This window comes from Acomys russatus, chromosome 32 (assembly GCF_903995435.1).
Source record: "Acomys russatus chromosome 32, mAcoRus1.1, whole genome shotgun sequence".
In the NCBI taxonomy this organism is placed as follows: domain Eukaryota; kingdom Metazoa; phylum Chordata; class Mammalia; order Rodentia; family Muridae; genus Acomys; species Acomys russatus.
In genome coordinates, this window is record NC_067168.1 from 40295594 (window position 1) to 40308346 (window position 12753).

Genomic DNA, 12753 nt, shown 5'->3' on the forward strand with positions numbered 1-12753 from the left:
AAATAATTTATAATTACACTTCTGTATATGGTACATGCGCATGTGCTTGCAGCAGGCTGTGTATGATAGTAAAGGTCAGAGGGCCACTTTTGGGAATCCGTTCATTCTGTCATGTGGGGCCCAGGGATCAAACTCAGGATGTCAGTCTTGGAGGCAAGTACCTCTCCCTCCTGAGCCATCTAGTCAGCCTTAGGTTTTGAGTCTCCTTCTGTAGCCCAGACTAGCCTGGAACTGGAGACCATCCTTCTGCCTCAGTCTCCTGGATGTAGGGATCATAGTTGTGAACTGATTCTCCACTTCCTTTCCACATCTGAAGACAAAAAAGGCCCTGAGAGGCCACCTAAGATGGCCTGTGGCTATCAACAGGACCATCCCCGCCCACCCGCCCCCCCCCATCTGCAGACAGTGGGGGAAAGCCCTGAGGTGACAGACGGTTCTCTTTGGGACGTGTGACCTAGAGTAAGTAACCTGAGAATTAGTTCCTCTTTCATGGAATGAAGTGGTCAAAACCAGTCTGGCTGCCTCCTTCCAGCCCAGGGACACAGGTCACCTCCAGGGTCTTTTGTTCTTGTGGGGCTAGGATGTGTCCCTGGGCACAGGTGCATTGCAGCTAAGGGGATCAAGGAGAGTATGCCTGGTCTCAAAGGGTGCGATCCAGGGCCCAGGCACATCATGTGATCTTCTGTTGTAGGAATCACATCCAAGCATAAAGCTCACCCAGGGGCAGGTGGCTGGCAAATGTCTTGTTAGCCACAATTCTAGACCAGAGAAGGTAGCGAGGGACAGGGAGCAGGCCTGGCCTTGGCCCTGAGCAGACACTCTCGGGCTGGTGAGAGAGAGAAGGGGAGGATGTGGAAGACAGAGCTGGCTGACCAGCAGGCATCCCCTTCCTCTCCCACGGCACCAGTTCAGGACTGCCAGCACTCCCACGGTCTCAAGTACCAGAAGAAGCCATTTCTTTGCTTTCCTTCTGAGATATTTACTAGTCTTTATTTGGAGATTAAGTCCCATGTAGCCCAGGCTGGCCTCCAATGCGTCATTTATCAGAGAGTCCTCCAGCCCCCACCCTCCCTGAGATTATAGGTGTGTGCCACACTCAGCTCATACGGTGCTGGGGATTGAACCTAGGGCTTCATGCACGTGAGGCAAACACTCTACCCACTAAGCCACACGGCCAGCCCCACCTCGCTGGTTGCTCTACCCTTCTCTCCCATTGTGTTGTCACAGCTACTATTATACCAAAGTGCAGGCTATTTCTGAATCCCGCATCCGGATGACTCTGCCCTTCCCCAGTGTCCTTGGGGAAACAGGTCACTGAGTCCCAGGACTACCTGCGTGGTCCTGGACAGTCACAAGCACCTTGCTTGGGCTCACTCCCAGACCCAGATACAAATGCCTGACAGTGCCAGTGGAGAATCCTCAGCTTTGGATGTGGGGAACCAGTCACAACCTAACCTGTATTGGAAAGCAAAAGGAGACCTGTTTCCGGTTGGGCTTGCTTGAGCTGTCAAGGCAACTCAGAAGGAACAATGGCTGCTGTGTGTGAAAGCCTCGCCCTTTGAAGGAGCCTCAGGCCACAACTCTCCAGGAGGGTGACTTTAAAACTTTCAAGTCATTGAGCCAGGGTGACTTTTGTGTGTGTGTGTGTGTGTGTGTGTATCTGTTAGTTGTTGGAAACAAATATAGTAAGCCAGTATGTCTTTATAGAGTTCTGTTTTATAGTGTGTATATGTGGTACCACTTTAAAAGAAATTTATTATTATTTTAAATGAAACAGGGTCTTTCTATACATAGATCAAGACACACAGATTTTGAACTCACTATTGGCTAGCTTGGATTCAAACTTGAGATCTCCTTGCCTCAGTTTCCCAAGTGCTGGACTTGCTAGATTTATAGGCATGTGCCACCATATCTATCTGTCTGTCTGAGACAGGGGTGGCCTCATGGATTGCAGGCTGGCCTCAAATGCCATATGCAACTGAAAATGACCTTGAAGCCAGGTGTGGTGGTGCATGCCTGTAATACCAGCACTCTGGGAGGCAGAGGCAGGCAGACCGCTGTGAGTTCGAGGCCAGCCTGGTCTACACAGAGAAACCCTGTCTCAAAAAACCAAAAAACAACCCTCCCCCCTAAAAAAAAAGGCCAACCCAAACAAAACCAAAAACATGAACAACAAAAAAGAAAATGACCTTGAACTTCTGATCCTCTTTCCTCCACTTCCCTGGCGCTGACGTGTTCACACGTGACCACACATTAACACCATGACAAACAATGTATGCAGTGCTGAGGACTGAACCCAGGCTTTGTGCACGGCAGGCAAGCAGTCCACCAGTTGACATGGCCGCTTCCACTTCCTGTCCAGACTGCCCACCCTCAATGCACTCTCCTGCCTGAGGACTGTGTGGTCCCCATTGTTTGTCCTATATATGCCATGTGGCCTGGAGCCAGGACAAAAATCCAAACCCCTAACCCTTCTTGTTTCATTGTATTTGTGTTTCACAGTGCTGCTGGGGTCCAAATAATCTCGAACGTGCCAGGCAGGGGCTCTACAGCCCCTGCCACGATCCTTTTTCAGTAGTCATGCACACAGAACTGTGATGGGCAGATGTTGGAAGATGAGGCGCCACCGGTGGTGTGACACGCCTGTTTGCAGGCAACAGAACCCAGTTTTCCTCAACTTGGTTTGTCTGAGAGCTGGCTCGGTTCCTAGGCCACGCACTGTTCTGCGGTGCCTGGTTTCCCACTCAGGCCTGCCCTATGTGAGCAGAGGTGACCCCGAGCCCACAAGAAGACACTCACTATCCCATCCCACCTCATAGCCCTGGGCAGGTGCAGCCCCTGGAGCATCCTTACCACTGTGGTCCAGGGCACCTGGGGAATCCTGGTGTAGGTCATAGTGATGTAGACAATCAGGAAGAAGACGGTGAGGACCCAGTAAAAGACAGATACGAACATGACCCAGCCAAAAGCAGGGACTCGGAAATACTCAGTGCCAGCGATGAGCGTCCATACCAGCAGTCCCAAGACCTGCGAAATAGCAGAGGTGGTGCAAAGAGAGGTGGGAGTGAAGAGAGAGAGAGAGAGAGAGAGAGAGAGAGAGAGAGAGAGAGAGAGAGAGAGATACAGAGGAAAGTCGTCAAAGTGCCCATTACAACTTGTACGTGTTAAACACATGCATGCCCCCCACGAACGCACACTCACAAATGCACACACTCATGTGCGCATATTGCCTCACGCATACATAATTAAAAAATAAAATCTTTTGAAAACAAATGCTTCCTTTACAGTACGCCTCAGATATTCTGCTACAGCAACAGGAAGTAACAAATCCAATCCCTAAGCCATGGAGCAGTCAGTGTGCGCCCACATCCCAGGAGGGAGCCCCTGAAACCTCCCCTTTCTTCGTGCTAAACAAAAGCGGTTTGGCCTAGTGGCCTCTCACATCACACCCTGGTTCATTTTAGACAGAGACAAATTAGAAAAGAAAACAGGGATGGCAGCTAGTCCCTATCTGCCGTGATGCTTTAAATGGCCAATTTGGAGAGCAGGCTTTTTGTCACTCAGTGCATTCTGGGAAATTCTGCAATGAAGTTGCTATGTTACAGAAGTCAATCAGAGCTCTGAGTACCTACTCACTCCTTCCTTTTTGTTTTTTGTTTTTCGAGACCAGGTTTCTTTGTGTTGCCTTGGCTGTACTGGACTTACTTTGTAGACCAGACTGGTCTTGAACTCACGGAGATCTGCCTGCCTCTGCTTCCCCAAATGCTGGGATTACAGGCGTGCGCCACTACATCTGGTTTCTGAGTACTTACTCTTATCCATGAGTGGTGCTGGGCACTTAGGTAACAGATGTGAGAGAGACACGTCATCATTGAACCTGAGGATTTACCATGTGGTGTGTTAGCCACACTATTCAGGTCTGTTTCAACACAGTTGACCAGTAATGGCTGTGACTATATACAGCTCATGGCCTGTATCAGATGATGATGACTCTGTGTGTGTGTGTGTGTGTGTGGTGTGTGTGTGTGTGTGTGTGTGTGTGGTATGTGTGTTGTGTGTGTAAAGGCACGAGGTCAGTTCTAGGTGTTGTTCCTTAGGAGCTATCCACCCGGGTGGGACCCAGGGTTAGTCACTTCTGCCGGGCTGTCGGACCTCCTGTCTCTGCCCCCACAAACTGAGATTATAAGCACATACCACTATGTCAAGATTTTTATGTGGGTGCTGGGGATTGAACTCAGGTCCTCGTGCTTGCTGGGCAAGTACTTTACTAATCGAGGCAAGACCCCAGCTCACGTGACTCATTTTATGCAGCTGACTAACACAGCTGTGCTTTTTCCTTACCTATTGCCTGTGGTTTCATGCTTTAAAAGGAGGCAGCGGTCTCGTGGATGAAGTCTAAAATATTCACCCTCACGGAAAACATCTGCCAGTCCCTGATTCTCACACACACACACACACACACACACACACACAAAATCAGGTTAATACATAACGCTGGAGACAGTGGGAGAAAAGTGCATATTGACTCCAACCTGCTGCCCCCCCCCCACATCTGCTTGGTTCTTTCAGAGTCAGGGACTCACTCTTCCAGGCCCGCCCCCCACCCCCCCCCAACCCCCGCCCCGTTGCCCGTTTGCCTCTCAGGGTCTATTCAGGAAACATGGCGACCATCCCCATTTTTCCACTAGGGGGCACCTACACACTGTTGATGGATGGCCAGCCCAGCCCAGAGTTGGCTGGCTGCCTGGCTGTTTCTTTGAGGAAGGAGGGAGAAGGACTTGACTCTCACTTCACAGTGAGAACAGTTAGTACTGGACAGACGTTGCCACGTCCCGCAGAGAGAAGATGAACTGATACAAAGATGTGGAAGGCTGGTTTAGCTCCTACGTCCTTGACCTTTGTGATTCTTACAGAGATGTTGCTGGGCTACAGGAGAGCCTTGGGACACACCCACCAGAGAACGCATCCAGGGGCGTTATTTTCAGAGATGAGACAGACAACTGTCTGTGGTGACAGGTCACAGGTGCTGCCTACTGTAGACGTTTGCAGATTTCCTGTTGCATTGCCTGCTGGGAATGTGGCATCCTGGTGCCATCTCTAACGGGGCACGTGGCCTCTCAGTTCATGATCTTGGAAATGAGGGGCTATAGAGGTGTGGGATTTAGGGGTCTGGCTCCTAGGTGGAGGGTATTCAAATTGCCTGGTGAGGGCAGATTTCCAACCACATGGCTCTTGTTCCTACTCTGAGGGTGTCTGTCTCCCTCAAGCACTCCAGCCCTTCCACAGTACCACTGTGGAGTCCCTCAGGTGATCCGGACTAGAACAAAGCTCTCAGGCAAGGAGGTGCTAAGAACTTGAGACTTAAGTTATTGTGGCATGTTTATAATCAACCAAAGACCTACTCAGCAGCCGTACCACAGGACCCTGTTATTCCCAGCAGGCAGTGCGACGGGAAATCTGCAAACGTCTACAGTAGGCAGCACCTGTGACCTGTCACCACAGACAGTTGTCTTAGAGTCATCTGATCTCTGAAAATAACGCCCACAGACTCACTGCTCCCTAAACCAGACTCTCGCACGTGGTCTGTTGTCGGTGATGATGCTGAGTGAATAACGACACCAAAGAAACCTGTTACCAGTGTGCCAAAGTCCCACAAGACTTCAGAGATTAGTGACCTCGTGTTTACTCCCTCGAGCAAACACGACCAAATAAATGCTTTGCACAAGCTGCATGTCGGCAGTAAGGGCTCTCGGAGTCTGGCCAGGGCCCCGTGCCTGTAATTAGCACCACGATGCTAAAGAGAATGAATTCTGCATGAGAAGTTGGCGCTCTCTTTTTGGTCACGGCTGTGTGGTGAATGCCTTTGGCTTTGAGTCCCGTACAGTCTCTGTTCGGTCATTAATTTTGCCAAGGCAGGCAGTGTGTAGAGTGCAGTGGAGGAGGAGGAGGAGGAGGAGTGGCCAGGTTTCAAGGGAACTTTATTTACAAACAAGGCCAGGCTGGAATTGGCTGGCAGGCTGCAATTAGCCAAGTTCTCCAAGAGGGATGGAGGCCCAGCGCCAGCTAAGAACACAGACATGCAGGATCCATCTAGACCTGCCACTTACCAGTGCTGAGAAGAGGCAGGGCAAAGGTCACAGTCCCCATCCTCAGGCAGCTCCAGGGACTAGCCTGGCATCCCCTCCCTTCCTTCCTCCCTCCCTCTTTTTTTTCTTTCTCCTTTCCTACTATGTGTTCTGTGCGCCAGTGGCTTAAGTGTGGTCTTAGATGCTGTCTTTGGTAGGCTTTCTATAGCTACAATGAAACACTATGACCGGAAAGCAAGCTGGAGAGGAAAGAATTATTTATTGGACATACACTTCCACTGTAGTCCATCACTGAAGGAAGTCAGGACAGGAACTCAAACAGGGCAGGAACCTGGAGGCAGGAGCTGGTGCAGAGGCCATGGAAGGTTGCTGCTTACTGGCTTGCTAAGCCTGTTTGCTTAGAGAACCCAGGACCACCAGCCCAGGAATGGAACCACCCACAATGGACTGGGTCTTCCATTAACCACTAATTAAGAAAATGCTCTACAGAAGCCAAGCGTGGTGGCACATGCCTGCAATCCCAGCACTCAGGAGGCAGAGGAAAGAGGATCTCTGTGAGTTCAAGGCCAGCCTGGTCTACAAAGCAAGTTCCAGGACAGCCAGGGCTATTACACAAAGAAACCCTATCTCGAAAAACAAAAACAAAACAAAACAAAACAACAACAACAACAAAATGCTCTTTAGGCTTGCTCACAGCTTCATCTTATGGAGACATTTTCTCAACGGAGGTTTCCTTTCTCAGATGACTTTAGCTCGTGCCAGGCTGACATAAACCTGTACCACAGACATGAACGATATAGCTCTAAGCTCTCAGACCTCCCAGTGAACTGCATCATCACAACAGTCCTGTCAAGTCAGTCTGCAAGGACAGAGGACCCTGTGGTGATGACTCCGTCCTCGAGGGAGGGGGTCTGGATTTCCTGATGCTCCAAGGCTGTCTCTGAGTGTTAGACTCGGATAAAGGGTTCTGATGCCAACCTGACTCTCTGCTCTAGTCAATTCAGCATTTTCTCTCTGGGAGTGGAAAAGAAAAGTTAACAAAAGTGAAAGACAGGCTCAAGCAGGGACAGAGAGAGGGCTGAAGACTTAGCTCAGCTGGTAAGGTGCAGCCTTGGCCAGGGTGTGAGGGCCGAGGATTGATCCCTCACCGCATATAAGACAAATGTGGTGGACACATCCATGATTCTAGCACATAGGAGGTGGAGGCAGGAGGGTAGGAGGTCCTCAGCTTGGCTTCCAAGTCCTCTGTCTCATGCCCAAGAGAACCAAGGCCAGGGAGTGAGCAGGAGAAATGTAGATTCATTAAGGAAAAGAAAGAAAGAAAACTCCCAAGAGTGGGAGGGGCTCCGAGGACAGGTCTGATTGTTCTTTCTGCTTCAGAACCTTCCAGCAGGACCCACAGGCCGACACCTCCCATTTACAGTTTTTTTTTTTATTGATTCCGTATGAATTTCAAGAAATTTTTTTTTTTTTGGTCTATTTCTGTAAAATGTGCCACTGAGACTATGCTAGGGACTGGACTGCACTGAACATACAGACATTTTACTTCTAATATAATATGTTTTAAAACTCATGAACAGCTGGGCATGGTGGCACATGCCTTTAATCCCGGCACCTGGGAGGCAGAGGCAGGCAGATCGCTGTGAGTTTGAGGCCAGCCTGGTCTACAAAGTGAGTCCAGGACAGCCAAGGCTACACAGAGAGACCCCATATGAACAATTGACTTCTAAATCTAGGTTTAGCTCACTATCTGAAGAAAGCCTTTTCTTCCTCCCTCAAAGACGTTATCAAATGGCTTCTAATTAAAACTTACTTGCACGACCATAGGGGAGAGACAGAGAGTCTCAAGAGAACACACAGAATTTGCCTGGGTGTTTAATTGCTTTCTGATCCTGTCTCTGTGCACGCTTTAACGTCTTTCCCTAGATTTCGCCCACATCCAGCACATCTATGAAAAGCTGTGTCAATTCATTCCTCTAGCTGCCGCGTGAGGGTCAGGAAGGTTAGCAGACACCACGACAGCCTCGGCCCCGCACCAGGCCAAGGCAAACATGGAATACAATGCAGTCTCCTTTCCTTGCCAGTGTGTGGTGTTGCCCAGGAGATGGGGCAAACAGAGAACTAATGGAGTTGTGCAGTCTGCAGGGGTCAAGGACGCAGACTCACGGTAAGCCGTGCTGATATCCACGCAAAGGAGGCAGGGAAGATTCTGAGGGGGGTGTCTGCATTCTGGGCGCCCACCTTGAGGATATCGGCAATAGCTGGCCTGGCGCTGTGAGACAAGTCGTTAGACAATGGTTGGGCAGCTCTGTGAAGGGGTTCAGGGGTTACTCACTGAGCACTCAGAGATGCAGTTAGGAGTTCTTTTGTTTTGTTTTTTAATTCTCTTGGCTGCAGCATGTCCTAGTGGGCACATATTCAAACTCTCCTGGCAGGCCGGGCATTGTGGTACACACCTTCTTATCCCAGCTCTTGGGAGACAGAGGCAGGTAGAACTCTGAGTTTAAGGCTAGCCTAGTCTACACAGCGAATTCCAGGCCACCAGACCTTGTCTCAAAAACCAACAACCAAAACACCAATCAACCCAAAACAAGCCAAAGAAGTAAAAAAATCCCCACAAAATCAAACAGTAAACCAGCTGTAAAACCAAACAAGTGGGCCGGGTGTGGTAGTGCATGCCTTTCATCCCAGCACTCGGGAGGCAGAGGCAGGTGGATCGCTGTGAGTTCGAGGCCAACCTGGTCTACAAAGCGAGTCCAGGATAGTCAAGGCTACACAGAGAAACCCTGTCTTGAAAAACCAAAACCAAACCAAACCAAAAACCAAAACCAAACAAGCCCTCCAAAACCAAACAAAAACTTCAAGGCCACTCCTTGGCAGTGTCCGGGGTGAGGAGGGACATTCACTCATGGCATTAAACAGAAATGTCACTGGAAGGATGTGTTTCCATATGACATGGTCTCAGAGGCCAGAGGATGGCCCTGCCAGCCATTCTGAGCTGGCCAGTTACAGTCTTGTCAGGCAACCCATGCTGGTTTCCTGCAAGTGAGAGGATCCACATCTGTCCGCTTGGTGGCTGCACTGCTTTGTTTTATGCCAACTTGACACAAGCTGGAGCCATCTCAGGAGGGAATCTCAAATGAGAAACTGACTACATACAAACAGGGTGCGGGCAAGTCCATAGGCCATTTTCTTAATTAGTAATTTCTGTGAAAGTACCCAGTGGGATGGTGGGTGAGGCTGGTGGTCCTAGATGCTATAAGAAATCAGGCTGAGGGCTGGAGAGGTGGCTCAGATGTTAGGAGCACTGCCAGCTCTTCCAAAGGTCCTGAGTTCAATTCTCAGCAATCACGTGGTGGCTGACAAGCATCTATAATGAGATCTGGTGCCCTCTTCTGCCCTACAGGCATGCATACAGGCAAAACACGGTATACATAATAAATAAATAAATCTTAAAAAAGAAAGAGAGAAAAGAAAAGAAAGCAGGCTGAGCAAGCCATGAGGAGCAAGCCAGCAAGCAGCACCCCTCCACAGCCTCTGCATCAGCTCCTGCCTCCAGGTTCCTGCCTGGTTTGAGTTCCTGTCTTGGCATCCCCCTGTGGACCGTGATTCAGGATACCTAAGCCAAAAAAGCCTTTCCTTCTCAAGTTGCTTTTGGTCATGATTTTTCATCACAGCCAGAGGGCCCACAAATGGTCAAGCTGGCATTTCTGCCAGCTGCTCACTCCTGGGGGGTTCATCAGTGACAAGAAAAACTGTCTCTGGGGTGGCGGTGTGCCAGAAGACGGAAGTGCATCAGTAGGACTCAAAGATTCAGAGGTGAGCTGGGAGACTGCTTAGTTAAGTACTAATGAGGGGAGATAACAAAGTACTTCCTGTAGATAGTGACTCCCTGTCTTGGGGGGGAAAAAGTAAAAGAAAAAGAAAAGAAAAGAAAGAAAGAAAAAAGTGAAACCCAGAAATACTATAGGAGAGAAGATAGTTCACAGGGATATAAAAAAAATAAACTTCAAAAAAAATTTTTTTTTAAACTTGGGCAGCCTCTGGCTCCCTTCTCAGACACATAGTGAGACAATGAGTTCCCTAGGAGGCCTGTGATATTTCAGATGAAAAGCTCTATAAGCCCAGGCGTGCAGAACCAGCCGTGTTAATTTAGATACCCACGGTGACATTTGCCTTCCATTAGTGTTTTTTAAAAAAGGTCCACTCCTCTATTTCAGAAACAGGTGAAGTGGCTTTTGTCTGAAGAACAGAGGATTATGGGGGATTTCAAAGTCAGCCAATAACAATGCATCCATTATTCAGCATCCCCAAGGTACTCTTTGGGTCTGCTTCACGATTTAAACAGGCCTGTAATGACCCATCAGGGTGGTCACACATCAGTGTCCCCATGACGGTTGGGAGAACACTGCTGCCAAGTGAGCTAAACATGTAGACACTTCACGAAAGTGGGGCGGCTCCGCAATCCCCCAATGTGCCACTTCGGCATTTTGACCCCTGTTGAGTTCTCCTCTGACCTCCACACATGTACACACACACACACACACACACACACACACACACACAAACACAAGTGTACTTGCAATGGCCTAAGGACCGTCTAGCAGGCCCCACCTACCTACTTCCACAACTTCCTGCCAGCATCTCCGTGGGACCAACATACATGGAAGTCAGCACATTCTTTTCTCTCTCAACACACACACACACACACACACACACACACACACACACACACACGCACACACCTTCTCTGCTGGTTGTGTGTTCTTGCCCCTTTTCCCACATAGTTTTCTCTCTTCAGCACAAGCTGGCATGCGACCTCTCCCAGGTCCCAGGTTGTTTGAACGGCATCTCTTGTTTCCCTGGGAACTGTGCTGGTCCAGTTGTTTCAGCAGTAAGAAAAAGCCCCGGCTTGGGTGTTATTTTTAAACCCTGCTTGTTGAGTTATGTCAATAGAAGGACCTGTCATTAGCTGATATGAGCAGTCAGTCACCCACATGGGAAAACTCCAGGAAAGGAAAGCCTTTGGCATTGGGCCAAGGAGTACACAAACCGCTTTGCCCCGCATGTCAAACAGGGGTGGGGTGGGGCAGATATTATCTGCCAGAGAACAGCTGTCATCCAAGTGAGGAACCGGAAGCAGATCACAGGGTCAGGGATAGTCACTAGCATGGGAGGACTGGAGAGGCAGCGTGCATGGGAAGCCACCGAGAGCAAAAATACAAGTGCATGCCAATGAGGACATGGGAGTGGATTTTGAGGCAGTGTCTGTAAATTGAATCCTACCCACAGGCTCTGCTTGGAGCTGGGGAGACGGCGCATCTGTTAAGAGTGCTGGCTGCTCTTACAGAGGGCCCAGGCTTGACTCTCAGCACCTACAGGGCAGCTAACAACTGCCTGTAATTTTATCTAAGGCATCTGATGCTCTCTGCTGGCTTCCAGGGGCACTGCACACATGCGATGCACAGATATACGTGCAGTCAAAACACTCATGCAGGTAAAAACAAAACAAAACAACTAAAATCCCTTTAACGCCAGCACTCAGAAAGCAGAGGGGGGAGGGGGCGGGAGTAAGGGGGTGGAGGAGGGGGGAAGGGCATCTCTAGACCTTGGTGGGCACTTTAAGACAAACATGTTCGAGTCTGAAACGGTGGTGGAGCAACACCAATTCCCTGGGCCAGCTTTTCAGTGATCCCAAACAACACACGACAACGAACCAATACCGCGTAATTACAACATTTCATATAATTGGACCCACGCAATGTGTGACATTTTGTGTTTGGATCTTTGTCACCCAGGTTCAGCCATGTTGTGGCATGCACTGATGTTTGATTCCTATGTGCACACAATGTAGAGGCCGGCTGGGTGTCTTCCTCCACCACTCTTTCTAAGTTATCCATCCCTTTGACACGGGGTCTCTCACTGAATCTGACTCTCACAAACTTCCAGGATCCAACCCCAGCGCTGGTTTCCAGTCTCAAAGGGCAGAAGAGTTTCTGTTCTCCCTCCCCTCTAAGCCGCACAAGGACGCAGCTTTCAAGGTGAATTTTTTTTTTTTTTTTTACTGGTGATAACCCTCTAGTGCTTTTTATGCTAAGTATCCTGGCGTCCACTGACAACCAACCAAGAGCTGTTTTGACAGCTCTACGGGCCCCCTTCATAGCAGCACTAGTTGGTAAAACCATCTATTTCATTGCTTCAAAAAACAAAAAAGAACAAAAAACCCAAACCCTCATTAGCCTTTTAAATATAACACGGAACTGGGAAGCTAGAGATTAAATCGTTAGCTACAAATTCACAGGACGAAATCCCTTGACTTTCAGTTAAGAACAGATTCCGGCACTAAGGAGAACAAGATGAAGTAATGGCGGAAGTGGAGGCACTTCAAGTCTCAGTGGGAAGGCATAGTGACTTCCCCTGAGGAGGTGGGGGGGGGGGGGGGAGGAGGAAAGGGGTTGGGGGGTGCGGGAGGTCATCAGGCTTGGTAGCAAGGGCTTTTCCTGTGAGCCCTCTCCAGCTCCGTATGGAGACCGTTTCTAAGAACATCCAAAGCATCCTATCTTCTGACTGCTCCGTAGCATCCCCAACAGGCCAGTGCCTCTCTCTTGGCTTCCTGTTGGTGATCAGGTTTCCATCCCTGGCCACTGCCAACAGCTCTGCAAAATGC

General features: G+C 49.5%; 1 protein-coding gene across 1 annotated transcript in view; it reads right to left on the reverse strand.

Moving 5' to 3' along the window:
• The window catches only part of Cmtm8 (CKLF like MARVEL transmembrane domain containing 8), a 49075-nt gene that overhangs the window by 5275 nt on the left and 31047 nt on the right, over nt 1-12753 (reverse strand). Inside the window, exon 2 of the mRNA XM_051140533.1 lies at nt 2854-3027. Within this exon, the coding sequence (XP_050996490.1) occupies nt 2854-3027 (174 nt within the window). The remainder of the gene's footprint in view (nt 1-2853; nt 3028-12753) is intronic.